At 39.8% G+C, this 27,999-nt stretch overlaps 2 protein-coding genes, 1 long non-coding RNA gene and 1 pseudogene across 8 annotated transcripts in view; 1 reads left to right on the top strand and 3 right to left on the bottom strand.

The window, feature by feature from the left end:
- Positions 1 to 9: 9 nt before the first annotated feature.
- LOC147140135 (peroxiredoxin-like 2A) lies at positions 10 to 15,118 on the bottom strand (annotated as a pseudogene). Of its 2 annotated transcripts, XR_015088543.1 has the most exons (7): positions 14,958 to 15,118; positions 8,109 to 8,170; positions 1,581 to 1,731; positions 981 to 1,072; positions 750 to 890; positions 510 to 674; positions 10 to 437 (listed from the first exon to the last, which is right to left on the bottom strand). The product of XR_015088543.1 is annotated as a peroxiredoxin-like 2A, transcript variant X1 (transcript). The 2 variants fall into 2 exon arrangements; XR_015088544.1 differs by lacking the exons at positions 8,109 to 8,170; positions 14,958 to 15,118 and adding an exon at positions 1,803 to 4,643.
- Positions 9,996 to 22,094, top strand: mat1a (methionine adenosyltransferase 1A). Its single transcript, XM_086044287.1, has 10 exons — positions 9,996 to 10,291; positions 12,463 to 12,540; positions 13,681 to 13,803; positions 14,747 to 14,859; positions 14,975 to 15,118; positions 16,093 to 16,218; positions 16,303 to 16,395; positions 16,478 to 16,660; positions 17,580 to 17,713; positions 20,291 to 22,094. The coding sequence occupies exons 1-10, from the start codon at positions 10,225 to 10,227 to the stop codon at positions 20,391 to 20,393; spliced, it is 1,164 nt and encodes a 387-aa protein (XP_085900413.1). The 5' UTR covers positions 9,996 to 10,224; the 3' UTR covers positions 20,394 to 22,094.
- Positions 17,949 to 19,666, bottom strand: LOC147140134 (uncharacterized). Its single transcript, XR_015088545.1, has 2 exons — positions 19,069 to 19,666; positions 17,949 to 18,164 (listed from the first exon to the last, which is right to left on the bottom strand). It is a non-coding gene; the product is annotated as an uncharacterized LOC147140134 (long non-coding RNA).
- Positions 20,853 to 27,999, bottom strand: part of LOC147140132 (transmembrane protein 150A) — a 31,442-nt gene continuing 24,295 nt past the window's right edge. For all 4 annotated transcript variants that reach the window (XM_086044291.1, XM_086044294.1, XM_086044292.1 and 1 more), the window contains exon 8: positions 20,853 to 27,669. In XM_086044291.1, coding sequence (XP_085900417.1) covers positions 27,422 to 27,669 — 248 coding nt within the window. In that variant the 3' untranslated portion in view covers positions 20,853 to 27,421. The remainder of the gene's footprint in view (positions 27,670 to 27,999) is intronic.

Genomic DNA, 27,999 nt, shown 5'->3' with positions numbered 1-27,999 from the left:
ATGGATCAGTTAGTCACCAACCCATTTATTGTTGAATCACGTGTTTAAACACAATTAGCATGGACTGAAACTTTAACAGTTTGTTCGTCCTATGTTGTCAGGCAGGCTGCATGGTTGATTGTGTACAAACATCAGAGCTGCTCCCTCAGAGGAGTTTAGAGTCAGATCATCATTAGAGCACACAAAAAGCCACGACAGCAAACCATAAACAATGAGGCGGCAAACTGTCAAAGTGGCCCATTTGGACACATTTCATAATGACATCATCAGACATTTACACATGCAAATGATGGTCCGCCTTGATTATTATTGTATAAGCCATGATTAGGTCAGGTCTATCTTTTCATCTCATCTCGCATTTTGCGGGCTGTTCTGAGGACGGCCAGCATGTTGACTTTATCCCCAAACTCCTTCTCACGGTGCTCCAGCAGAATTCCCTGGAAATTACAAACAAACAAGAAAATGAAGGCGCTACATAAATACATTGAGGCCGTTTACATGGTGTCTACCTGATCTCCAGGCCCAATGACAAAGACTCCCCCCAGCACCAGTCCTTCCCCTCTCAAGTTTCCTCCGAAGCCCCTGCGGTAGGCCCGCCACAGGTTCCTCCACACTCCAATACGCAGGAAGACGGAGAGGAACATCCAGCGCTCTTGAGGCCCGTAGAAATTTCTCTGTGAGGAAACAGAAAAGCGGCTTAACGGCTTACACTGCGCAAGAGTGAATTCCTGTTCCGCATAATTGGAGACCTTCTGATCCACGTAGACTTTCCCCGTGAAATACTTCTTGAAGCAATCCAGCTCCTTGCCCAAGTTCTCTTTGACCACGGCAAAGAGAGGCACCTCCAGGTCCTGCAGCTGCGACTTGAGAGAGGACAGCTCTGTGGCCTCCTGCGCCGCCATAACAACGACACTTTAAATGCTGACAATAACGCAGCTCCGCTAACAGTTCCACAATCAGTTCCACAATCAGTTCCACACCTCTCTGCACAGCCATCACCCAGGCCGGCGGACCACCATGATCACCGCTCCGCTCTTCTCCCACAGACTTCTGGCCCGGTGTCTCTCGTGGACTAAAAGAAACAAGAACACTGTACAATACATTTTGGCTCAGTTTGCAGTGGTGAAGAACTGCACGTCTGTACCACAATCGCAATTACCGGTAATCTTTATGTTATATTTTATTCTACTCATTATTTCTATTTTCTTTTTTGTTATTTTTTCTTTTCTTTTTTATTCAATTTTTGTTTTATATTTTGATTTTATGTCTTTAATGTTCAATTATATTCTTAATTTCATTCATTTTTTTTCTTATTTTTTGTCTGATTTTATTACTTTTTTGTATCTATTTTATTGATTTAAAAAATAATTACACTGATTCCCACATAAACATAACATATACAGTATATATATATATATATATATATATATATATATAAACCCTCCAATCAAAGCTGAGCTTGTGTATACCTAATGTGTGGTCCATACGTGAAGCAAAGTTCAAATATAAAAATAAATAAAGGTAGCAGTTGCACACGCAGTCCAAAAAGAGAGGTTTTAAGTGTTCATTCCCAGACTTACCACCGCCGGTGGTCTTCAGCTCTGTGTCCCCCAGCACCTGCGGGTCGGCCCATGTCGGTGAGGTCTGGAACCAGTCCGTGACGGAGCTGATGAGCTCGGCCACAAACAAGCCGACCGCCTTCAGGATCGTGTTCACCGTCACCATAGCCGCCTACGTTACACATTTCATTTCGTCAACAATGTCTCCGGCAAAAAGTCCCATAGGGAGGAGACATTACTCACCGGCCTGTGGTCGCCCACGAATGAGCGGGGATCTGCGCTTTAAGCTCTGAAATGAGCCCAATCTGAGCAAAAGCCTTTCTTACGTGAGCATAACAGAAGAGAAAATTCCTCTCCAAGTGGCTGACGTGAAACAAGGCCGCTGTTGAGCTGAGCCCTAAGTACCAGGCACTATTGCTGTATAGTCACCAACACTTTTAGAAGTATTGACCTACAACCTGAAGTGAATTCTAATATATACATGTACAATATGTGGGTGCATATTGGATTTAAAAAAAAATAAGAATAATTTGTCCAATCAGACTTTGATCTGTGTTGCCATGTCAATTTAATCGGCTCAGGGCATTCAGAATGAGTGCCGGTCGATGTAAATGACACTATATTAGCAATGGGGCTGTTTCTTTAACAAATAAAGTTTGAAATTTGTTCTCCAGAGGCTCGCTGATTTTCGATGAGGTTTTGATGGTTTCTAAAATTGCGATGTAATGGCGGAGGTATTCAGAGGTGGATTAAGTTGTGAAGGCCCATTTGCAAATGCACCACCCGCCATTGGTGATGAGGCCCCAGCCCCCAACAAAATATTACATACATAAATACTTTTAATCCTTAAACTTTGTCGTATCGTAAATGTCTTGAAAAGGAACATTTAAAAAAAAAAAAAAAAAATTACATGCAGCCTGAGGTCAATGTCAGTCTTGCAGTGTCTGCAGAGGCCCTGAGCTTGTGATTGTCCTGATTTGGAGCAATGCTGACCCCAGCAGGCAGTTAGCAGTACTGCACATATTATTGCCGATATTGCGGAGGTGAAAGAAAGAAGCTTTGCAAATATGGTTGATGTGATTGTCAAAGCTAAGATGGTTGGGTCAAACCTGACTCCCAAATTAGTCACAAAAGGAGAGAGGGAGAATTTATGGCCGAGAGAGGAGACAGAAGAAATGAGGGAGGAACGAAGCTGGTGACCGGTGCCCATGTGAATGGCTTCTGTTTTGGAACTGTTTAACTTGTAAAAAGCTGTTACTCATCCAAGCACTTTATCTCGAGTCCAGTTGAGTGACAGAGGGGGGAGTGATTGAAGTTGTGTGTCACCAACATAGCAAAGGAATTGTATTCCATTCCTGCTGACGACCGAGGGGAAACATGTAGATGTTGAAAAGGGTAGGACCGAGCTCAGAGCCCTGGGGGACCCCACAGATACCGGTGTGGGAGCAAGATTTAGCGTCCCGCAGGGCTACGAACTCGGTCTTCCGGCAAGGTATGACCGAAACCACTAAAGGGCAGTGCCAGAGACACCAATGTCATATTGGGGGCGATGTAAAAGAATATGGTGATCAAATGTAGCAAAGAGGTCAAGCAGAATGAGCAGGGAAATAAAACCGGAGTCAGAGGTCATCAGGAGGCCATTGGTGACTCCGATGAGAGCTGTCTCAGTGTCTATGGGTAGAACGAAAACCAGGTTGGAATTTTTCGTATAAACTCTTCGATTTGAGATGATTGTGGAGTTGACTAGATCTAATCTTAACAAGCTTCTGGGTCAGCTGCGTTGTATGCTTACGTCATCAAAGTAAGTCGAAAAACATCCTGTCACTATTTTATAACTTTCTTTTAACAGTTTGCAGTGCAGATAACAACTTTGCAGGTTGACGCACCACGTGGGTGATAAAAACTTTTCTCCTTTCTAGGCATTTTAACACCCAATATAATCCACAAAGTCACCTTGTAGTCAGATGGTGACAACTCGGGCATATGATGACGTTTATTATTGCTGTCATAGTTAGCAACAATGTAGAAAGGGACAACAATGTTACAAATATTTGACCAGTTTTACTTTTTAAAAACATTTGTGCATTTCTATCATTTTCCCCTTTATACACATTCCTTTGATACCCTCCTAGCGCAGCGAATTGCTTTACTAGTGAGGCCAAAGCGCATGCTAGCACATTGCGTCGAACGATATCCAATAAAAATGCTCAAAGCGCTTCCCACAAGCGATAATTCAGTAGCAGCCTCACAGAGGAATGTGCTTTGGGTCCAAATTGGCTGCAAGCAAGCTGGGATATAGGATGACAACCAAGCAGCTGCTGCATTCCTTCCGCTCCGCGCATGTGCGACACTAGCGCGCTAAACATTTTACGCAATGTTATGTAAGTTAATATTAAAGGCTCCCATATGCTCAGAATAGTCAACGTGTGTTTTGCACAACTCGGGAGGTTCAGGCGAGGTCTAACGTCGGCACGCATTTACATGAAACGCACACAGCGGCGCTCGGTGGGAGGCGGAGGCGGCAGCCAATGGCAGCGTCGGCTCGGCACCCCGCCTCCCGCGCAGCCGTTGGCGCACAGCCTTTATTGTGAGAGAGCGAAGCCAATGAAAAGAGGACGTGGCCTTCACTTCGCTGGTAATGTTGGTGACAGCGCTTGACTTCCAAGTTGTTTCCAAACTAGCTCGAGCCGTAGGAAGTAGAGGGAGTGAGTAGTTGTGTTCCGCATTGAAATTGTCCGCACACGCCAACATTTGAACGCATTCAACCGTCATACGGTGTAGCAACAAGGCCAAGTCTGTATTCAAAAACTAAAATTAAGACGACTCAAACTATGATGAATGAAATGGAGACGGAACAGGAAGGCGTTTGCAGAGCAATAGTGTCGCCTAGTGGTGTTTTATAAGAATAGCTACAAAAAAAAAAAACGGAATGTTTGCTCACATTGTTAGTCTAATGGCATAGTTGCTAAGTCCTAATGAAAATTTTTTGAAAAAAAACAAAACAAAACAAAATGACCAGCAAACACATCGGTACAGGGGTATTTTTATTGATATCATTAGCCTAATAGCGTAACTGTAAAAGTTATTTTTAACTTATCACAATTTTGATTTAAAAAATACGATTGCACCTGCTAAAATGATGTCCCCCCCCCCCAAAAAAAAATAATTGCTCAAATGTAACCTAGTCAACTATACTATTAGACGACAGAAATTTAATATGAATGTTACGTTTTGCCAACGTAAAGTAGGATTTCAAAAAATGGTTTAAAAAGAAAGAAATATATATACAGAGTGGACACCCCGCTATTCTACATTCAGCCTAAAAATCCTTAAAGGGAAGTCAATATTTTTTTCAAGAATATGTTCTATGCAAGCCCACTAGTTGAAACAAGGCAATCTGATGAAATATGAGTTGAGCAGCAAAATCCACCCGTTTTTTAGCCATTTCTGCGGGCGGCCATTTTGTCACTTCTGTCGACCGAAAATGACATCACAACTGCTCAGGGCTTAGGTAACGACCAATCACGGCTCACCTGTTTTCTGAAGCTGAGCCGTAATTCGTCGTTACCTGAGGAGTTGTATTGTCATTTTCAGTCGACAGAAGTGACAAAATGGCCGCCCACTGAGATGGCTAAAAACAGGTGGATTTTGCTGCTGAACTCATATTCCACAAACGCAATATTAATCAGAAAAAAAACGCTGCATTGTTAAATGTAAATGTCAGTGGCTGGTATCGGCAGCCTCCACGAGTACCTGATATCTTAAAATAAGGCTGGTATCGGCCTGATACGATAGCTGGTATTGGCGCTGGCACCCAAGCTAAAGCACTGCCGTGCCATACTTAATTTGTGAGTCGCCCATCACTCTTTGAACCTCAACAGCTTTTTTTTTTGGCCATAAAATTTGCACATGCCTCCGAAGAAATTTGCACGCTAACTCACTGTCCATAATACATTGGTTGCAGGCCATACGAGCGCCGGTTTTGCATTGGTGGCGTTCAACTGCGTGTCCTTGAACCCTTGAAGGGGAAAGACAAACAAACCTTTTACAACCCGTAGGAGTTTATCTCATACTGTGCGTTCAAGTCAAAATCTCCCCAAACGACACCGCAACCTTGACGACCTCGACAAGGTGTTAGCCTACCTACACTGTGAGGTCACTGTGACACATTTTTAGGATGAGCAATTGCACAAAAAGGGCTAGCTCTCAAACCTGGGTTAATTTTGTCAAATTATATCACTTTGATTTATTTAATACATACTGTATATGTTTTAAGGATATTTTGTGTTTATTGTTTTGCTCAAGAATGGATTTTTCTTATACTCAAATTTAGTGTACAGTTGAATTTTCTGCTCAAATTTTGTGTAATTTTGAAAAATGATCAAATCTTGAAAAATGATCAAATCTTTTTTTTGCTCAAATTTGGTAGTTCAAATGTAGTATGAAGGCATTTTTTGTTAAAATTCCACAAAGTTCAAAATTATTTTTGTGCAATTACTTATAAGTTTACTTAATTTAGTTGTGTTTAGCAATTTCGGTTAATTTGGTGTATGTAGTTTTGCGTGTGTTATTTGCAAGTTGTTTTCGAATTTTTTTATTTTTTATTAATAATTCTTAAATGTTATGTATATATAAATATTTGGAAACATGTAATGTAAGTTCCAATTTAGTATGAATTTTATTTTTGTGTTAAAACTTAGTGTCATTTTAAAAATAAAATGTTGTATATTTTTTGTTAAATAATTGAATATGAAGCATTTTTGACGTATACATGTATTTGTTGATAACATTTCATACAGTTTAAAAAAAAAAGTGTTTATTTTGGTTTCAATTTTGGATTTTTTTTTAGTGCAAATTTAGGACAAGTCTATTTTTTCTTATTTTTTGAATAGTGTAAATGCTCAAATTAAGTATGAATGTAATTTCTGTGCCAATATTTTGTAGAATTTTAAAAACAAAACAAAAATGCATTGTATTTGTTGTACTTCCCCAAATTTAGCATCAGTTGATTAAATTTCATATAGTTAAAAAAATAATAATAAAAAAAGACCAAATTTGGTATAAGTGTAATTTTTTGGGTTAGAATTTTGGATTTTTTTTTTTTTTTTTTTTGCTCAAATGTTTTTTGTTTGTTTGTTTTCAGCCTCAATTGCCACTGCCACTATTATGTGGTACATTTGATGGCTGATAGCAAATAGAGGGTTCTCTCTGGAAGCAGATTAAGGACGTCGCAGTTTGATTAATATGATACACTGTATCGTGTCATGAACCCTTGTCCGGAGTCAGTGTGTGTGTTTGCCACAGAGTAGTTTAATGTTTGAAAATGTTGTTTAAGGCAACACAAAGGTCACCGGGGTTTAATCGTTCCGCTCCCGTCCCTGCGAGGGGCCCGTTGGCACAACTCCGTGCGTCAATCGTCACGCTGGACTTTCAACTCGATCAAGTCGCACTCATAAAGCCGCCTCCACCTCACCCATTCATGTACTTTAACACAAACGCAAGGAGTGAGGCGGTGCTTATGGATAAGACGTTTTCACATCAAATATGATTATTTGCTCTTTACTGTTATTTGAAGTCTGCCTTTACAAAGATAATTCTCAAAGCGGAAGTCAACCCACACACATTTTTTTTTAAGAATATCTTCTATGCAGGCCCATTAGTTGAAACATAACATTCTGATTAATATTGCGTTTGTGGAATAAGAGTTAAGCAACAAAATCCACCTGTTTTTAGCCATTTCTGGCGGCGGCCATTTTGTCACTTCTGTCGACTGAAAAGCGCTCAGATATCGACCAATCATAGCTAAGCTTCAGATGAGCCGTGATTGGTCGTTATCTGAGCCTCTGTGATGTCATTTTCAGTCGACATAAGTGACAAAATGGCCGCCCCCGGAGATGGCTAAAAACGGGTGGATTTTGCGGCTTAACTCATATTTCATATTAATCATATTGGCTTGTTTCGACTAGTGGGCCTGCATAGAACATATTCTTGAAAAAAATATGTTTGGTTTGACCTATTTAATAGCTCCTGGTTGGGACCGTATTTGCTAGCTTTATAGTCAAAATGGCAGACCAACCATGTGACATCTCTCAGCCAATCAGGAATAAAAGGTGATAATTCGAGCCCAATTTCTTATTTTTTCTCTTCTTCTTACTGAGACAGCAGAAATACAAGACTGACCTCGGTTTATTGCTGGATTGGGGTTTTTGTTTAAAAAATAAAACAATAAAAACAAAAATATGTATCAGTGCGCTGCATACTGACAAAAATATGTATCAGTGCGCTGCATACTGACCAACACAGGTGTACCTAATATTGTGTCCGGCGAAGGTATCAGCAATGCAGTATGTATTGGAAATGTAGGACAGTTTGTAGATAGCACTTATCTTTAACCAAAACCAGAACAAGCTTGTCAGGAAAAAGAAAAATAAGCTCATTCGTGGTCAGTCATTAACAAACAGCCAAGCAACACTTCATCCAGAGGTTTTTTTTTTTTTTTTTCCCCCCCCACCTCCAATCGCCATCCAAGACAAATAAGAGGCGGATCACCTGTTACACTTTCAACGGATTCTGTTGGTACCATTCAAGTCTTCTCTGGTTTCATCCGGTTCCTGTGGGGGTAAGTTGCAAAGTCAGAAAAGATACACAAGGGCAACTCAGGGTGCATATAAAAAGTCTACACACCCATGTTCAAATGCCATGTTTTTGTGATATCAACCCCTAGCAAACCCTTCCCACCATTAATGTGAGCTATAACCCGTACAACTACAAAAATAAGTAAATAAATAAATTATAATCTCTCTGTGCACACCTATAGATAGCTTGCAGTAATATTCCATGTACAGCACTGAGAACGGCTGTTCTGGCAGAAAAGGTCATGAGCATTGAGCGTTGTTTCTTCTGATTTGTTTATATGAGCATCCACTTCTCAAAGACATTTTCCAGGATTAGGATGCGATGATGCGGAAATGGTCCCGAGTGTGTGGAGAGCAGAACAGAGCCTGGGGCTGCGTAGGGATGGAAGCAAGCGTTGAGAAAAACAGGTGAATGTCTCCTTCTAACTCAATTATTGCCTCGATGTCATGTAATGGATGCTGTACTCCACTCAGGTAGACATATTGAATTATTACTCTTCTTTTGTGCTCCTTTTTTTTTGGAGTGGTTATCTTTTAAACTTTTACTGAATCAGCCAGTTCTAATGAGGGCGTTTTTGCAATTATCAGAAAGACAGAAGAATAATCATCATAAAAGGTAAGATTTCGAAGACACCAATCATTCCGCTCGCAAAAATGACATTGAATTCAGTTTGTTGCTCACTTCACCGATGTCATCTTCCGTTTCACTTGATTAACTTTCACATCGCTTTAACAAACACCGTACAGGACTATAATGTGAGTTCAATGTTGCCCACTCGGCATCCATTGCAGCCTGATCATCCTGGATGGGGGATTCCCCCGTCTGTGGTCCCTTCTCAAGGTTTCTCACTTTTCACCAGATGGGCTTTTTGGAGTTTTTCCTTGCCCTCCTGGGGGTTAAGATCAGGGGCTGTCGTGTCATATGATCTAAAGAAAACGTCCATAAATAATTTTTTTAAAAATAGAATCTTTTTTTTTTTTGTGGGGGGGGGGGCAGTTCTAAAAAAAAAAAAATGTTAAAATCGCAAAATGAATACAAAGTACATTGAACAGTATTTAGGGTTAACCAAAGGTATTTTAAATGGTGGCAGATGTGCGCTGACTCCCATTTAACATGGGTTCGAGTGTGACTGGTTCATTCTGAATACAAGCGTATGTACTTAATTTGTAACAAATGAAGAAACTAAGTAACTAACTCATTCACTGCCAGACATTTTCAGAACCTAATTTACCCTAACGTTTGAAAAATTTGAAAAAAATATAATACCTGGGATTGAATGGCTGGACTGTGAAAAGACAAGTCAATTCGTCAATGGCGGTGAAATAAATGGTAATTAAGTAACTAAAGCAAATTAAGCAAAATTATGTCAAGAAGAGCCTACTAGACCAGCGTGGGTTTTATTGGTGGTTAATAATTTTAAAAATTAAATTAAATTAAATAATAATTCCTTTATTTTTACTTCCCCTCTCAAAAAGACATTTTTCATATTGAGCTGTTTCTTTTTTTTTTTTTTTTTATAGGTCAGATCAATACAATACACATTTCTTTAAATCACAAAAACCTGGCACTTGAACGGGGGTGTGTAGACTTTTTTTTTTTTTTAATATCAACTAAGGATTTTTTGCATTTTAATATTTCCCTTGCTCCCCACACAGCATCTTGCGGGCCACGAGGGGTTAACGTCGCATTACCACAAGCACTGGAGCGCCGCTCCCCCCTCTTCTCCCGGAATGGACTATCCCACGGATTCACATGACGCACACATGTGTTGGCCCATGCATCTATAAAAGGGAACATGTGGGCTCGGACGTGGAGTTTAGTAGCTCAGAACTTCTATTGGCCGCCTCGATCTCCCGTAGAGAAAAGACAACAAGCAGCAGCGGCGGGAATATAAACTTGTCAAAGATCAGGACTGCTCGCCTGTGGGAACTGAGGAAAATCCTTTCACAAGCCCCCCTCCCCCCCCCTGCCCCGACACAAACACACTGCCCGAAGCTGCCCCCCGTAAGCAAAAAAAAAAAAAGGCAAAATGGGTGATCTGCCGGAGGACGGCTCGTTTATGTTCACGTCGGAGTCTGTGGGAGAGGGACATCCAGGTGAGCTTCGCATTTCACACGCCATGCAAAAAAAAAACGTTTTGGGCTTTATTTTTAAAACTGCCTATTTACTCCCGAGGTAGGCATGCTCGGCATCCCATTCATAGCGCATGTGGTTGAGGCTCACTCGGATGGACCACGCTGGTGGGGGTGACGGGAGGGAGTGGTGGTGGTGGTGGTGGTGGGGGGGGAGTGGGGGGTGTAAGGTTGCAAAAGTGAGTAACTTTAAAAAAAAAAAAAAAAAAGGATTTTTCAAGAGGGACCGACCGATATTACCACATTAATTTTGGGAGATTTTTTTTTTTTTGGCACATGAACACATAACAACATAAGACAAAGCTAATGACATTCAAACATACCCAACACCCCAAAAAATCTGCAAAAATAAAACAGAACAAAAGAAAAATGCAAAACCGACCGATTAATCGGCCGATATTAGCACTTTATTTTTAGGAGATTTTATTTATTTATTTTTTTTTGACACATTAACACCTAACAACATAAGTCAAAGATAATGACATTCAAAATTATCCAACCAATTAAAAAAAAAAAAAAAAATCTGACAAAAGTAAAATGCAATCAATTTTTTCAAGCGGGGGGATTGGGGGGTAAGGTTGCATTAAAAGTGAGCAAGTTAAAAAATGATGCTTATCAGTTGGATATTTGCTCGGTTAAAAATAAGAATATAAAAAAATAAATAAATAAACCAATTTTTTATGCTTTTTTTTTTTTTTTTTTTTTTACACATGAACACATTACAAAATAAGCTAAAGATAATGACATTTAAATATAGCCCACCTAATAAAAAACAAAAAAGATCATTTCTAGCTCTGTTTTAAATTCAAACAAATGCTAATGAAGAAAGTATTGTAAAATAAATTTGGAAAGTAAAATGTTCTGCCTGTAATCCATGTCTGTATTGTTTTAAGTCTCAAGGGACCAAAAATAAGTAACCTTATTCATTAGATATATATTTTTTATTTAATCGGCCCATTAATTAATTATTGGAATTACAATCTTCCACATATTGGAATCGGGGTTGGCCTAAAAAAAAAATGTGTAGCAGATACAAATAAATAAATAAATGTTTGAAAACAAGCAGCTCTAAAGTGCAAAGTTAACTGCAAAGTTAAATAAAACTGAACGGTATATTGGCAGAATCAGCCATAGAGAAGTTGGATGGACGGATGTTGTTTATGTTCCTTACAATAAAACGATGCAAACTTTATCACAACAATAATCATGCCTCAGATTTATATGTCGGTATGTCTCCAGGAACACATTTAGCTAAAATGTGCAATTTACTGCCAAAAAATTAACATATACTGTTGGTAAACTACAACCTTTGCAAAGAAATTGCATGAACAGGACAAAAAAAAAAAAGGCTACATTTTTAATGCCGAGTTACAGTTTGGAAAACTTTCAGAATCCTCTCAAGATGACAAAAGAGAACTTCAAATCGTTCAATTCGTCTGACTTTTCGGATACCCCCCACCCCCTCCTTGCAGCACCTCCCCCCTGTCAATGTGTCATAATCCTGTCAAAGTCCACGTTGCTCCATCCATAATCAGTAAACACAGCCTGGGGGGGGGGGGGGGTAAAACACCTTGACCCGCTTCACAGACACGCACATTATATAATGTGGACCTGGAGATTTTATATATACAGGGTGTCCCATAAAAATGGATACACGCTTTAGCAGCTGATACCAAGTTTGATTTTTTTTTTTCTTCTTTGCAAATGAAACACACTGGAATTAATGGCATGTTCACACGCAGCACTTCTTACTTACCATTACGTTTCATTTCAGTATGATTTTCGTATGTCAAAGTAAGGCAATGCCTGGTTATGGTCATACAAAAATAGAAACAACAATTCTTTTTCAATGAATTTACTGTGTGTCTCCCCCTCAAAAATTTCTGATGTAACCTCTGCGTCGCGTTGCTTCATCATGTTGTGGGTGGTGCGCACAATGCGCGCAAGAGAAGAATAGGGCGCCGAGCGTGCCATTGTCCCGCCGGCGCGCTGCCTGCGCCACACATTTACTCATTTTCAAACTTCTCCCGCGGCCACAAGCAGAAAATATGCAGACACCTGATTGATTAGTACTGTCTGACCTGACACTTGCTTATCCTTCATTGATTTGTGTTCTTCCCCCCCCCACCATCCAGACAAAATCTGCGACCAGATCAGCGACGCCGTCCTGGACGCGCACCTCAAGCAGGACCCCGATGCCAAAGTGGCCTGTGGTGTGTAAAACGGAGCGCTCGGAACACTCTGGCCTGAATTCCATCTGGAATGGAGGTCGCTGGAATATCCAGTGCATTTCTTGCGCTTTCAAGTGTGACAAGGAGATGGACCTTGCGAAGTGGCTGCTCAACAGATGTTGCCAATTCAGTTCATCAAAACACACTTAGAGAAAGTCAACCTAAACATTTTTTTTTTCAAGAATATGTTCCATGCAAGCCCACTAGTTGAATGACGGCATTCTAATAAATATTGCGTTTGTGGATTAAGCGTTAATCCACCCGTTTTTAGCCATCTCTGGGGGCGGCCATTTTGTCACTTCTCTCGACTGAAAATGACATCACAACTACTCAGGGCTCAGGTAACGACCAATCACGGCCCTGATGGCGTGTGATGTCATTTTCAGTCGACAGAAGTGACAAAATGGCCGCCTCCTTTGATAGCTAAAAAGGGGTGGATTTTGCTGCTTAAGTCATATTCCACAAACGCAATATTAATCAGAATGCTGTGTTTCGACTAGTGGGCCTGCTGGGAACATATTCTTGACAAAAAAAAATGTTTGGGTTGATTTCAACTTTGAACATCAATACGTATTCCTTATGGCATGTTCTCTTCCTTTCTCCTAGAAACGGGAGGTCATCATATAACAGCACTTTTTTTTCCAATGCGGAGACACAGCGTGCTTGCTTCAAGCTGCCTAGTTGAAGTTCAGCGAGAAACTGACCCATAAAACAAAAGAGAATTAATATCCAAACAAACTATATCATTCAGTCCAGTAGCTCAAGGCTAACATATAACATAAAACGCTATATACCGGCTAACGGAAATTAGCATAGCTACTTCAAGAGCAGCTACACATAAAAACAGAGCGTAAAATCATCCTAGACATAAATTCTGTCTGCTATGAAAGAACAACAACTATTACTGTTGGGGACTACGGTATTTATCGGGGACCTTCTCTGCCTCTTCTTCTTGCTCTTAACTGTGCTGCATCTTCTCCAGTGGCCTGACAGAAGGTGCTGTTACACTGAAGGCACGCCACTCAAAATTCTTCAAAATCTGTGACTTATCAGGGGCGCAAGCGATGAGAGCACACTCACACAGGATGCTCAGCTGCTGTATTTGTTGAATGTGTTGGGCAGAGACGGTGTGCAAGACGGGCATGGTGCTGCTCTGTGGCGAGATCACGTCCCGCGCCAACGTGGACTACCAGAAGGTGGTGAGGGATGCCATCAAACACATCGGCTACGATAACTCCGATAAAGGTGATTCGTAGCGATACAATAAATCATTATTATTATTATTATTATAAATCATTGTCCTCGACCGAGGTCACTGGGAGAAGTGAAGTCATACTCAAATGTGTCAATTAATGCGGAACACTGACTTAATAGTTGTTGTTTTTTAATCAAGTCTGTTGTAGTCATTGTTTTTAAGTAACGTCCCCCCAATTTTATTTTTAATTGAGAAAACATTTTTAATTAATGTTGATTGTAAAGTGAATTATTCATTATTTTTATTATCGAAAGCTAAGTACTTTTTTTTTCAATTAAGGGAGATTGCATTGAGTAGAAATTGTTAAGTCCACATTGTGTGATCATGCTTGGTCAAGTAATATAAATAAATATGTTACTGAGGGTTTTTTTTGTCCAATTATTCGATTAATCAACAATACAGTGATCGATTCTAAAAATATTTGATAGCGACAGCCCCAAATATACAGTCATTCTTATTTTATTTTTTCGTGACTGACATGAAATGAAAATGTCCGCATTTTTTACCGTGGGCATTCAGCATGTGGCAAAATTGTGTCACTAAGATTCATGCATTAGACATTAAGCATTTTTTTTTTTTTTTACATTTTTGTAATTAAATATTTTGGACGTAGTCCAATGAGCACATTGGACTCACTCATTCTGCGTGTTTTTAAAATGTAATTATTAATAAAATGTACTCATTTTCATCCCAGAGGATCAGCACAACACACTAAAATCAAGCTTGGATTTTGTCATCAAAACGTATGAGGAATTAAAAAAATATTTTAAAATACTTGAGATACTCCACAAATGCGGGGTAAAGTAAAGTACAGGAGGAGCTACTCCTTAACCCAGATTTGCTCCTTGATTTCCCATTTTTCATGTGATCCTGCTACCAAACAAGCCAACAAAAAGACAAAAAATAAAATGATCTTCACTGCGTCGCTGTCAGGTTTCGACTACAAGACGTGTAATGTCCTGGTGGCTCTGGAGCAGCAAAGTCCAGACATTGCTCAGGGCGTCCACGTGGACCGCAAGGAGGAGGACATTGGCGCCGGAGATCAAGTGAGGCTAACAGCTAACGCTAACCGCTCTGACGTCCATGTGTTGCATGTTGAATTATGGCGTCTCAAAAGCATCGAAGCCAACTTGTCTTGACTCACCTTTGTGTCTTCTCAAGGGTCTGATGTTTGGCTACGCCACGGACGAGACGGAGGAATGCATGCCGCTCACCATCGTCTTAGCCCACAAGCTCAACTCCAAGATGGCCGAGCTCAGACGCAACGGCACCATTCCTTGGCTGCGTCCTGACTCCAAAACACAGGTAGGATTAAAAAAAAAAAAATATTATTATTATTATTTATAAGCCAGTAGCAGGGTATGCACTCACCCAATTTAATTAACCTTGTAAAAAAGCACCGCTCTAACTTTCATCACATTTTTCAATTATAGCACCTTTAGCGTATCGAAGTCAATTAAAAATATGAAAAATTGAAATAAATGACATCATACTCACCAGAGATGCTGATTATTACGTCCGTGTGTTTTGCTAGTCGCACTTGACTGAAACAAGTTTTGCTCTGGTCAACCAATTTGAAATGTGATTACTTCAAGAAACGCTGCCGTTGCTAATATCGTTTAAGTTAAGTTGGCCACTATTGTGTAAATCCATTCATTTGTTATTGCCGTTTCTTCTTTCTATTGTTGTTATTAATTCAGCATTATTGATTTATTATGTCATAATACATTTTTCGTTTTGACATTTTCATACTGTCTGCTTACGTTTTTAGGGCTAATGGGCCACGTCAGTTTATTCGACACCTCTTACTACCACAACTATACATTATTTATTGTTTAATTTATTCATAGCTTTATTTACCATTTCTTTACATATATTTAAATTTTATTTGAAGAGCTTCAATAGACCTGCATGCAAATTTAGTCCATTAATAAAGGTAAAACCCGAAACACTTTCATTGTCGAAATACACCCCATTAAAAAATCAAATATAGCTGCAATAATCATAATCCGCGATAAGAACGTCTCACAAATGATTTTATTCTTTTATTGTTATTTCAAGTTGAATTATAAACTTGCACAGAAGGACCCTACGTTGACACAAGGCGCCACAAAGCATGCTCGCAGCAGATAAACAGGCGCGCTTTTTGTCCGCCGATAAAATCCCTCATACAATCACAAAAGTCATAAAAGTGTCAGTACTAAAAAACGAATTCCTGAATGTGTTTGTTCGGAGAGAAAAGTGGAGAATGCGCTCACCGTTTGTCGTCCGTCCCGCAGGTGACGGTGCATTACGACCAGAAAGACGGCGCCGTGATCCCCAGGAGAGTCCACACCATCGTCATCTCGGTGCAGCACGACGACTGCATCTCTCTGGAGGAGCAGAAGAAGGTCCTCAAGGAGAAGGTGGGCTCGGGCTTCGGCTTTCTCGCCTGCGCCGTGGACGGGTGCAGGTGTACCCTAATGAAATGACTCGCTTTCTTCTCACAGGTGATCAACGCGGTGGTCCCCGCCAAGTACCTGGACGCCAACACCATCTATCACCTGCAGCCCAGCGGCCGCTTCGTCATCGGCGGCCCTCAGGTGACGCCCTCGAGACCCCGGCCCGAGCGTCCCCCCCCGTCTCCCCCCTCGGACCATTCCGTTTACCGGTTGTCTTCTGCAGGGAGATGCCGGCGTCACGGGCCGCAAGATCATCGTGGACACGTACGGGGGTTGGGGGGCTCACGGGGGCGGCGCCTTCTCCGGCAAGGACTTCTCCAAAGTGGACCGCTCGGCCGCCTACGCCGCCCGCTGGGTGGCCAAATCTTTGGTCAAGGCCAAGCTGTGCAGGAGGGTCTTGGTGCAGGTAGGTGTTTTTTTTTTTTTGTAGGTTTACACATGATAGACATCAAGACATGTCTGCCAAACCACCTTTGGGGGGCTGAGTTTTTAAAACAATTCTATAGGGTGTTATTGAGCCAAACCAAAATGGCTGATTGTTTTTTGGACAAAGCTTATTGAGGCTTTTTTATGGGTCTACTCATGCAAATTTCATGTTGCTAAGTGAAACTGACTTTGGGGGCTTGGACTCAGGTCACCACGGAACCAAAATGTTTGTTTCAAATCAAAATGGATTTATTCAAATATGTTTGGCGGGACTTCCCCTTGAAGTGTTTTTTTTTTTTTTTTTAGAATGGCTTCTTGAGACTTTTTTTGTAGGTCTACTCTTGATAGACGTGTTCCAAATTTCATGTTGCTAAATGAAATTGCCTGGGTGGACAGGAGGCTAACTAGTTAGTTAGCTAGCAGTTTTAGATGTGACCACATTGCCCCCAAACTGGCTGTTTCAAACCAAAATGGCAGCATTCTTGCGCGTTTTTTTTTTTTTTGCATGGTTTCTTGACTATTTTGTAGGTCTTCCCTTGATAGATATGACGACTGAATGTGCGGTGAAACTGCCTTTGGGGACTCATTTTATGATTCTAGAGCAAAATTGGCACTTCAACCCAAAATGGCTGACTTCCTGTATTTTTGGGGCAGTTTCTAAACTTTTTGGTAGGTCTACTCATGATAGAGAGATGTCTACCAAATTTCATTATGTTAAATGAGACTGCCTTTAAGGCCTAATTTTATTTATTTATTTGAATTCTATAGGACACTTCAAACCAAAATGACTGACTTGCTGTTTTTTTTTTGTTTGTTTTTGAGGGGGGGCATAGTTTCCTGACTTTATTGTAGGTTTCGGTGGGTTTTTGTTGTTGTTTTTTTACGCTTTTGACTTGCAGGTGTCCTACGCCATCGGTGTGGCTCACCCTCTGTCCATCTCATTGTTCACGTACGGCTCATCCAAACAAAGTGAATCCGAGCTGCTGCACATCGTCAACAAGAACTTTGACCTGAGGCCAGGAGTCATCGTCAGGTAAGAAAAAGCCAACAGGGCGTCCAGCAAGGACATGATGTTATGATCATCGGTGCCATCAGAGGGCGCCAAAGACCACCGTTTTACTTCGTGTTGTTTTCCTACAAGTAAGCACCAGTGAAAATACCGTCGTGAGTTCTTAACTTGACATTCGCTCTGCCAACGCCCTCCGCTAGATATCTGACGTCACAGCACTCCCGAGCTAAACATTTTTTTTCAAACAAGTATTACAGACTATGGATGCAATGCATTGTTTATTAATGGAGGATTATAGGAATGGTGCCAAGCGAAAATGGCTGCACAGCAGCGGCGGCAGCCTCTTGGGGGAGGAGTGCCAGAAAGATGGTAGAAGACAACAGCAGGAGCGGGACCATCATGGTACCAATCGGGTTACCGTTGTTGCCTATGGTACCCCTGGCAAGGTCCATTCTGGGAATGGGTGCTCCGCATGCTGAGTAAAGACAGAATATTCCTCAGTCCTTAGACGGGAAATTTTCACATGTATTCAGGCAAGGCACAGATTGCCACAGTTGGAGGAAGACACACAATTTGACTCAATTACTGTTTTAGCTTTAAAGCTATAGTCACTGTTTCAGTAGCCCAAAGCACTTGTAACTTTACAACAATTATAGCGAGTAACCCACCCCCCCCTTCCATCGCGCTGGGTTGCGTTTCAGACCACACCCACAATTAATCAAATATGCAATATAGAAATAGTGGGGTTGAACCGGAATTTTTTTCAGTAGGGTGGCAATATCATAAGATGACGGGGCTACAATGCGCAAATGGCTAACAAATCGTTGTTTATCATACCAACCACAATCAGGGTTTCTCTAAAAAAATAATAAAAATCAACGATTTGTTGAGCTTTAATTTACTAGATAATGCCTTTTTCTTTGCTCTCTTTGTTCCGGCTTCTTTTATGAGTGTGTTGGGCCAGGTCTAAATGTGTACATTTTTTTGCCATGTTTTGATAGCATTTATGCCATTTTTCTAAAGTCTTTTAGAATGATACAAACACATTTAAAATATATCAAGACAAAGCTTGTTTCCCCCCCCCCCCCCTCCCCCAAACTAACAAACTTAATATATATCAATAATTCAAAAAATGATAAGACGAACATACAGCCGTCGCTTTCTGTAGGCATAAAAATCAGGATTAAAGAGGATTTGAGCAGTTCTCCATTTCAGCAAAAACTAGGCTGAGCTTGAAATGCTTCCTGTTTTCAAATTTATGGTCAAAAATTATAGTTTGCTCGTGGAAATACACCAAAAATAAAAAGAAAGCAGAACGACAAAAACAAAATAGCGGGGCCGTTTACTGTACCGTAATGTTTATTAAATTAGGTTCTTACCCACTCTGACGAGAGCCAATAGGATCAATCCTCCCAGCCAAAACTTTATCTTCATTAGTTTGTTGCTGAAGAGAAACACAACATAAGAATCAATCGATAATGGAGCCTTCCAGTTTTACGTGCAAGCAAGCCATTGGTAGTGTCTCTAGTACAATGTCATTATTTAACGCCTCAGATTTCATCCTTTATCAGCTGTGGGGGGGGGGGGGGGAGTAGCGTTTACCACAATGTGATGAAATATACGTCTTTTATGTGTCACTTGACTCCTTTATTAGGTGTGTTCGCATGACATTGGGTCTCGAAAAAGCTTCTTTTCTTGCGGGAATCGTCACTATGTCTGCGTGAGAAGAAGGTCAAAAAGTATCATACAAGCCAATCGCCTTTTAAAAAAAACAACAAAAAAAACATGGCAATGACTAGGCCTGTGCAATTACAATTGCGATTATTATTATTTATATCAAGCGCCCTTTGTTTTTTTTACACAAGGAAAGTCATACTGGAATATATTTGCACCTTTTTTAAAAATGTTATAATACCTAATTTTATGAATTTTGTTTGGTTCAAAAGGAACTTACATAATCATAGTCTTTCAAAGACATGTATTTGCCTTTATAGATCTTTTTTTTTTTTTTTACGTTGAAACATTTTCTTGTTTTGTACCCCAAAAAATAAATGATCGTTTGAATAAGCGCGATTTTAATCATCACCAAAATAATCGCGATTAATAATATTTTTTTTCATAATCGAGCAGCCCGAGCAATGACATACAGTAGTTAAACGGAATGCTAAAAAAAAAATCGACAGTTTTTGCTACGTTTTCGCGCTTTGATTCAGTCGACGTAGACGCGGAAAATATGCCTGTGACTTATCTGTCCACACATGTTCAAGTTTGCCTTTTTTCCATCATGCTTTAGCGTTAAGGTAGTAGACGTGAAGGCAAAGCGTTGTGGTTGCTCCATACACAAAAAGATCCTAAACAGCTTGAATTCTCTTTTTGAAGAGCTTCTCACCAGTGCTAGCGTACGTGAGTTGATATCAGTGCCGCACTGAGGAGCTGAGACAGTCTCCACCATCTGCCTGATACTGAGCAAGGTGGCCAAGCCTTGCATGAAAATTGCGGGTTTGGGTATGCCCGATAAGGTTAAAGACGGCACCGAGTTAGCCGTAGCTAACGTTGCGTGCTTGTTACTTTCCTGTAACGAGCCAAATGATTTCTTTGCAGGGAGCTTCAGCTGAAGAGGCCCATCTACCAGAAGACCGCCACTTACGGCCATTTCGGTCGGTCCGAGTTCAGCTGGGAGGTTCCCAAAAGGCTTGTCCTCTAAGTGCTCCGTGTCCTCGCAGAAAATACTACTGAAGGACCTGGAACAAAGCGAAACCAATCAAACCAAAGTTTTATTATTATATATATATATATATATATATATATATATATATATATATATATATATATATATATATATAAATATAAAAGGGGCCGAGAAAGGAGGTGCGGAGGTGTAACGTGAGTGAAGGATACCTGAGAACAAAGACATCCATCCTTTTAAATTGTTGCTCGGTGCTTTTTTTTTTTTTTTTTTTTTTTTAATAAATATATAATCAGAAACACCTCAATGCTGTGAACGTACAACAACCCCACGCGGGAAATGTTTTTACAACAATTATTTGTGTAATTACTGCTAAAAACCAAAACTTCAATTCTCAGTGTTTGTATGTCATTTGTGCTGCTAGAAAGCTGGTCACGATCATCGCGGTGCTCCACCAAACAGGTCAATAAAAACATGTTCATCTCATCAGAGGCATGTTACAACCAAACGTCAAGAAGAAGAAAAAAAAAAAAAAAAAAAAAGACATTCGGATGTGTACATATGTTCACATTTGGGGACTTCTAAACGGCCACGTATTCTCAATTGTCATTCTCAAAACATAATAAGACCCCAAATGGCACAAATATATAATAATGCCTCGGGGGGGGGGGGGAAAAAGTGTGCAGCTCCTACTGGATGCTAAGTGCTTATGTTTTGACGACGCAATTCTTAAAACAAATGGGACCTAAAAAGCCCCAAAATAGTACAAATGCTCATCATATTTAAAAAAAAAAGAAGAAAAAAAAGCTTTTTGTGCCTTTGTAGTGCAAGCTAGGTGTTTTGTCTTATTCAATGTTTGTTTTTTGCTATGCAGTCCCAAAAACAAGTACAGTAAACCCTAAATTGACAAGTCGTCATAAAATCTCATTCATTGATGTCATAAAAAGTTCCTTCGTGACTTTGTTCATTGTGCGATTGAAAAAGAAATCAGATGTAAAAAGTTCATAATCACATTAAATGTTCTTTAAAAAAAAAAAAAAAAAGTGGAAAACCAATCTTTGTCCAAAAACAAATGAAATCTAAAAAAATATATATGTCCATGTTTAATCATGTTCAAAAAGTGCCTTTGTTTTTGCCATCTATTCCAAAAAAGAAACTTGTCATATTTAATGCCATCAAAAGTTGCCAAGTGCCCTTCATCATGCAACTAAAAGCAAATGAGTCTAGAAAAGTTCTTTAGTGCTTTTGCTTTCATCATCCAATTCAAATGAAAAGTACAAATCCCCAAAATAGTACAAATGCTCATCATAATGTTCTAAAAAGTTTATACAATCAAAAAATTAAGCATACAATCCTAAAAACAAATTAAAACAGACGTTAAAAAAATGGCACAAACACACTCAATTCAAAATTTTGCCAAAATGTTGCCCAAGTGCCTTTGTTTTTAGTATGCAATAACAATTTTTTTTTTTTCATCATCCGGGGTCCCATTTATTTTTGCAAATTTACAAACAATAACATGAGAGTCTTAAAGTGTGTTTTATGGGAATTACAATTTTTTTTTTTTTTTTTTAAAAGCTTTATATGATGTCTTAATTGTATAAAAAGTATTCTTTGATATAGTGATCGGTGTCCTCTCTGCTGTCATCTTTTTGTTGCCTAAGTATAACCGGACTGTAAATAATTACACCACAAAGAAAATTAAAGATGTCAAATGTCTGTGTGCAGAGTGCTGCGTTTTTGTGCAATAAAGCGGGTGGGAAAAAAAATTATTTAAAAGGGTTTATTTGTTGAACAATAAGGCATATAGACACACACACACACAGTATACAATCATCAAAATAGAATTTACAACCTCAAACTCTTTGGCTTTGCTTTATCAAAGTAACAATAAGGCACATAGGCAGCAAAGTTGAATACAGAATATAAACATACAGTATATATCGATTTAATATTTATCAATGTGAGGTTTACAGGTTAGTCTACTAATGATTGCATGATAGCTTTTGCTAATATTTAACATGGTGTGGCTTAGCAGCGCAATGAGCTAATGTTTTTTTTCCTTTGTTTTTCTTTTTTTTTTTTTTTTACCTTGAAGCCAGTTAAAAAAAAATTACATGACGGGTCAACAGCAGAAGGCGACAGAACAGAAGAAAGTGAATTATGTTGTCCTAATGCTTTCCTGAGAACAAATGTGGACTGTAGGCAGCAAAATGATATTGTGGGAAAACAATTGTCTGATTTGCAGAAAAAAAAAAAAAAAACGTGGTATCCCTTAAGACATTTTCTTATGAGCTTATTTCAGTATGTGGCCCTCTTGTGGAAAACAGGAAAAAGGGACACATTTTTGTACCGCATGCTTTGAATGAATTTGAAGGGGGGAAATGGCACCATCTGGTGGACGAATATAAAAAGGTAAAAAAATTCCTAACAAATTCCTATGGTGATGTTTTGTTGGTTTTGGTACATCAATGATGTGATTTCAGAATTGAGGCAGGGAAACGGTACAAATGTGGCAATTTTTTTATTCCCGCATGCTTTGAAGGGGAAGTGGCACCATGTGGAGGATAAATATGAAAATTAAACTGAACAGAAAAGATAAGGCGGGACATTGTTGTACATCAGTGACATGCTTATTTCAGTAGCGTGGCATCACTGTTGCATGCTTTGAATGAGGGAAAGTAGCGCCTTCTGGTGGACTAATCTAGAATTAACTAAAATCTAAAATGTGAAAATGTGGCACATTTTTAGCAACGTACGTTTATGATTTAATTGGCAGGCTAGCAAGCGGAAAACCAGTCGAAGGGGTGTGAGATTTTTGCTCCTGCATGCTTTGGGGAAAACTGGCACCATCTAGTGGATAAATACAAAAATAATTGAACACTGAACTGAAAGAGTAATGTGGGACATTTATTTCACAAAGAAGCACCCTGGTGGAAAACAGCTAATTTTTCCTGCTTCATGCTTTGAATAAGGGTAAAAAAAAATTTAAAAAATGAAACAGCGCCATCTAATAGATAAATATTAAAATTAAATGTTTTATCAATTTTTTTTTTTTTTTGGGGTCACCAGGACCTCTCCTGTGGTTTTTAAGTTTTAGATATACTGTAAATAATACACAAAAAAAGGAGAACAACCTTGAAAATTATATTTCGTTTTTTCCCCACCCAATTGAAAAAAAATGTAAACATACTGGCCTTTAACGGATTAAAAAAAACAACAAAAAAACCCGAAATATTTAATTTTGATATATTTTTCAGGCTTGTTACAACTGAAAGACAAAGTACAGTTAACATTTTTACAGCAGTTTTGTGGCCATTTTTTAAGTGTTTCGGGACAAATGAGTTAAGACATTTTATAGTATTTGGACCAAAAACAGGCTGCAATTACATGTTTTGACCGGTAGAGGGAGCAAGGGACAACAAGTTAGTTCCAGTTGCGTCTCACACATTCAGTGGACTGATGGGGGGGAAAAGAAGCGTAGGTTCACTTATTTATTTTTTCCCCCCATCAGTTGTGGAATGATGACTATGATGAGAATATGAATTAATAAGACACATTCATTACAAGTGCGACAAAAGCTGCATAGGTCATTTTGGTTGACATAACTCGGTAGTACAGCATAGTAGAATGTCAGACTGAGACAATGAACGGACCAAAAAAAAAGATGACTGAAAAATGTTTCTTAAAATACATATCAAGTCGACATTATTAATTTAGGCCACAACATTAGGTACACCTGGAAGTGACAGTGTGATATAAACAATTTTATCAGAAGCTTTTTTTTTTTTTTTTTGCCTTTCATCATGCCCTTTTATGGTCATTTGTCGCCATTTTGTGATCACATACTGGTACAATCGTCCTCCGGAGGCAGTGTCCGATTCGCAACAAAAATGAGACGACAAACGTGTGAAATGGAAATTGAGAATTATCTGACTGTGAGATGATGTGTTACGGGCACTTTTTTCCACAAATTAAAAAAGACATTTTTTTTAAACCTTAAAAAAAAATGTGACTAGACGGGGTTGAAAAAAAATATAAAATGTGTGGGATATATGTCCCAGGCTTTTTTTTTTTTCCCTAACTCATTGTCTTGAAGGGCAGTGGTCCTCAACCTTTATTCCCACCAATTTTTTTGACTATTATGGCCATTCATGATAGTACATATTTCACTGACAATAGTGGGCGGTGGTGCTGATGACGTACATTCCCGATCGGAACGTATATATTGTGTTCTGAAATCCCTTCCTACTCGTCGAGAAATCCTACCAACGCCCAGCGCCCTTGCGGGTTGGGGTTAAGGATATGAGTTTGGTTAGGCATTTTGGCATGAATAGGCTGTCAAATCGGCACTTGAGTTTTTTTTTTTTTTTTTTTTTTTTTAAACTGGAGTCAAGGTAAAACCTTTGTAAACTTTTTACGGACGTGTTTGTGGTGTACCCAATGCTGTGTCCAGCAACATTCTGTAACACAATAGTGATAAAAACGAGTGTACAATATTGCTTTCATGGTATATATATATATATATATATATATATATATATATATATATATATAAATGAAAATAGAGAGAGAGAGAGGCTTGTTATTAGCACCAAGGCCACAGGCACACTGATATTTGGCACACTTTTGACGACAGTAACATCGTCTCTATGAGTAATACTGTAGAAAGTAAGAAGCTTACAGTAAGTGGGTGGAATGCGCAGGACTTGTGGACTCTGCGTCGCATCTACGCGTCTTTGGCGGAAAAATCGTATCGTGATGGAGGTCTGTTGGCAACGTTTGGACAATCAACCGTCTGCCTTGCGAGGCGGCGTCAGTATTTGGAGAACACGAGCACAAACAAACAAACAGTGATACGGATGTCAGTGTGAACAAACAACATTGACTGTATTAAAGGGGGACCTGCTATGCAAATGAGTGAAATTATTTTCGTAATGGGGGGGGGGGGGATATACTTTTGTACTGTAGTGGAGCCAAACAATTGGCATTCCGTTGCTGCTGTAACTGAATTACCTCCATTCATCGGGTGTTATAAATAGAAATGCGACTATTTTGCTGACGTGTGATTTATGGTGAACAAGGAAGGGGGCGGGGGGGGGGGGCCAAATAGAAATCTCTTCTCCTCTGCTCACTTGCCACCTAGTGTAGAACGTAACTAGCGCAATGCCGGTAAACAACACAGGCCATGTTAGTTACAAAGTATGAATCGTAGTGCCGTCATTTGCCGTAAATAATACGCCCCCCCCCCCGCCTTATATAATACGGACAATCAGTAGTATAGCGTAAAATTCCGCAGGGTCACTTTGCAAGGAACAACAATCGTTACAACGGTAGGTGACTCGACAGTATGCAAATGGCCAACGACGTTTCCTTATGTGCTCACAATAAGTGCCGCGAACGACTCGCGGTCAAGGCTAGCGGGCGAATTGACGCACAATGACGCATAAGGACCAAATCCAGGATACGAGCACAGAACACGTACTTCTTTTTTTTTGTGATGAAACCAATACTGAGAAGAACATCAGTGAGGTAAGTAATAAGGCGCTATAAGGCAATGAAGATCTTATTTAGCAGTACTGCTGTGACCGCAGACAACTTATATACATTTTATTAGATACATTTTTGATATGTTGGAATGTATGTATAATTTTTTTTTAAACAATCTGGTAACATGGTAAAGGTATGTTAAATTTTTTGATGGACAATTTTGGACCTTTTTTTTTTTTTTTTTTTTTTTTTTGCAAAAATTGTCAGTCACAGGAAACTACGGTATACGCCGTGGGCAATTTCAAAAGGTCCGTAATTCGGACACCCCTGGTCGAACATGAGTGGATGACTTTTTACCAGGGCTGTCAAAGTTAAAGCATTAACTATGGAGATTAATTTAAATTTGATAACGCACTAAAAAAAATGTACTTAGTTAACTTTTATTTACTTCCTGTAGCAGCTGACCTCTGCTCACTTTGCAGCCAAACTTAGAAGAGAGTCACCGTCGCAATGACGGACTTTTACGTTTTTTTTACTTTAAAAACTAGTACAAAGTAATAGTAATACAAAGTTGCACACTTTGAAAAGCCAAATTCAAATCCGATATTGGTTGTACGTCTTTGGTGTATCGTTCATGTGTTGTATTTTACAGGAAAAAAATGATTTCTTTGTCTTTGAATTTTTTTTTTTTCCACATTAATTCCAAGATTTTACCCAAGTAAATATCAGTTCCAGGCCTCGTAAAAAATTGGAGTTGAAAATGAACGATTAATCGCGATCAATTATGGAAAATGTTGCAATTAATTAATTGGAGTTGAAAATTAACGATTAATCGCGATCAATTATGGAAAATGTTGCGATTAATTAGTTTAAAAAATGTAATCGCTTGACAGCACTACCTTTTTACATAATTGTTCAATATGAACATGATCCCAGACGAACTATGAAAAAAATACATAGCAGGTCCCCTTTTCTCTTTTTTTTTTTCTCTCATATGTAACAGTATTGACGTAACAGTTCTACACGGGTCTGTGGGACAATACGAAGGCAGTTTATTGCTTCCATCCTGACCTTCCTCCTGTGTGGCTACCACGTAAGCAGCAGACAGAACCACGTTGCGCTTTCTACTCTCAGCCGCGGCTGTCCAGCAGCCCCTCGCTTAGCGTTCAGCGCACTCGCCAAATGAAATGGAAAGGCCTCGCTGCAATCACCTGAAGAGGAAATCATCCAAGGTCACTTGTTCAACCGGAGAGGGCGGGAGAAGGGAACAACAGATTTTGCTTAATCTGATGGACCTTTTGGCTCTCCGCTGCTGATACTTGTAACTGAAGGCAAGGCTGGCTGGAAAATTTGGTTTCACACATGTGCAAAATGCAGACAGACGAAAAGCGGGTGGAAAAGCTTTGATGTAATGCCAAAAAAAAAAAAAAAAAAAAAAGCTCTCCGCTGGGGTTTCGCTTTCGCGCAAATCGATTACGCGATTGAGTGACTCAACTGATTCGGCAACCCCGTCTGTCTTGGAAGGATAATCCGGGGCCGGGGCCCGTCCGGCGGCCCTACAGGATGGACATGTTTTCGGGTTGGTGCGGCGGCGGGTGCGGCCCCAGCGCGTCCACCTTGTGCTCCCGTCCCGCGCCCCCCAGGGAGCCGCCTCGGGCCAGCACGGCCACGGTGTCCCCCGACATGCCGGCGAACTCGAAGGCGAACGTGCCGTAGAAGAGCATGATGATGACGCAGAAGACCCATTCGAAGATGGCCGAGGCGTGTTGGAGGACGAAGCTCTCCTGGCAGAAAAACACGCCGCCTGGAAACACTGTTAAGGAGTACGTAGAGGGGCGTGGCGACAAATAGACGTACAACGATTGATTAAAAGTGAATGGATTACGAAATTAATCGATAATTGTTTTTCATAAGTGAATAATCGTTTAGAGACCTTGTTTAATTTTCCAATTGCTTGGAATTTCAGATTCTCAACGGTAAATATTCTTTCATGAAAGCAGCCTGATTAGCTTAACGTTTCTTCATAATCAAACGTGCAAACATCGGCTTTTACTTTGGAAAACAACGATCAACCTTTTTGCTGATGTTCCGGTGGATGTTAGGGACCAAACGAGTCATAGGATCGTGAATCATT

This window comes from Filicampus tigris, chromosome 11 (assembly GCF_054856515.1).
Source record: "Filicampus tigris isolate MCC_2025a chromosome 11, RoL_Ftig_1.0, whole genome shotgun sequence".
Lineage (NCBI taxonomy): Eukaryota > Metazoa > Chordata > Actinopteri > Syngnathiformes > Syngnathidae > Filicampus > Filicampus tigris.
Note: the sequence above shows the minus strand (reverse complement) of the source record. Positions and strands in the feature narration are given on the sequence as shown.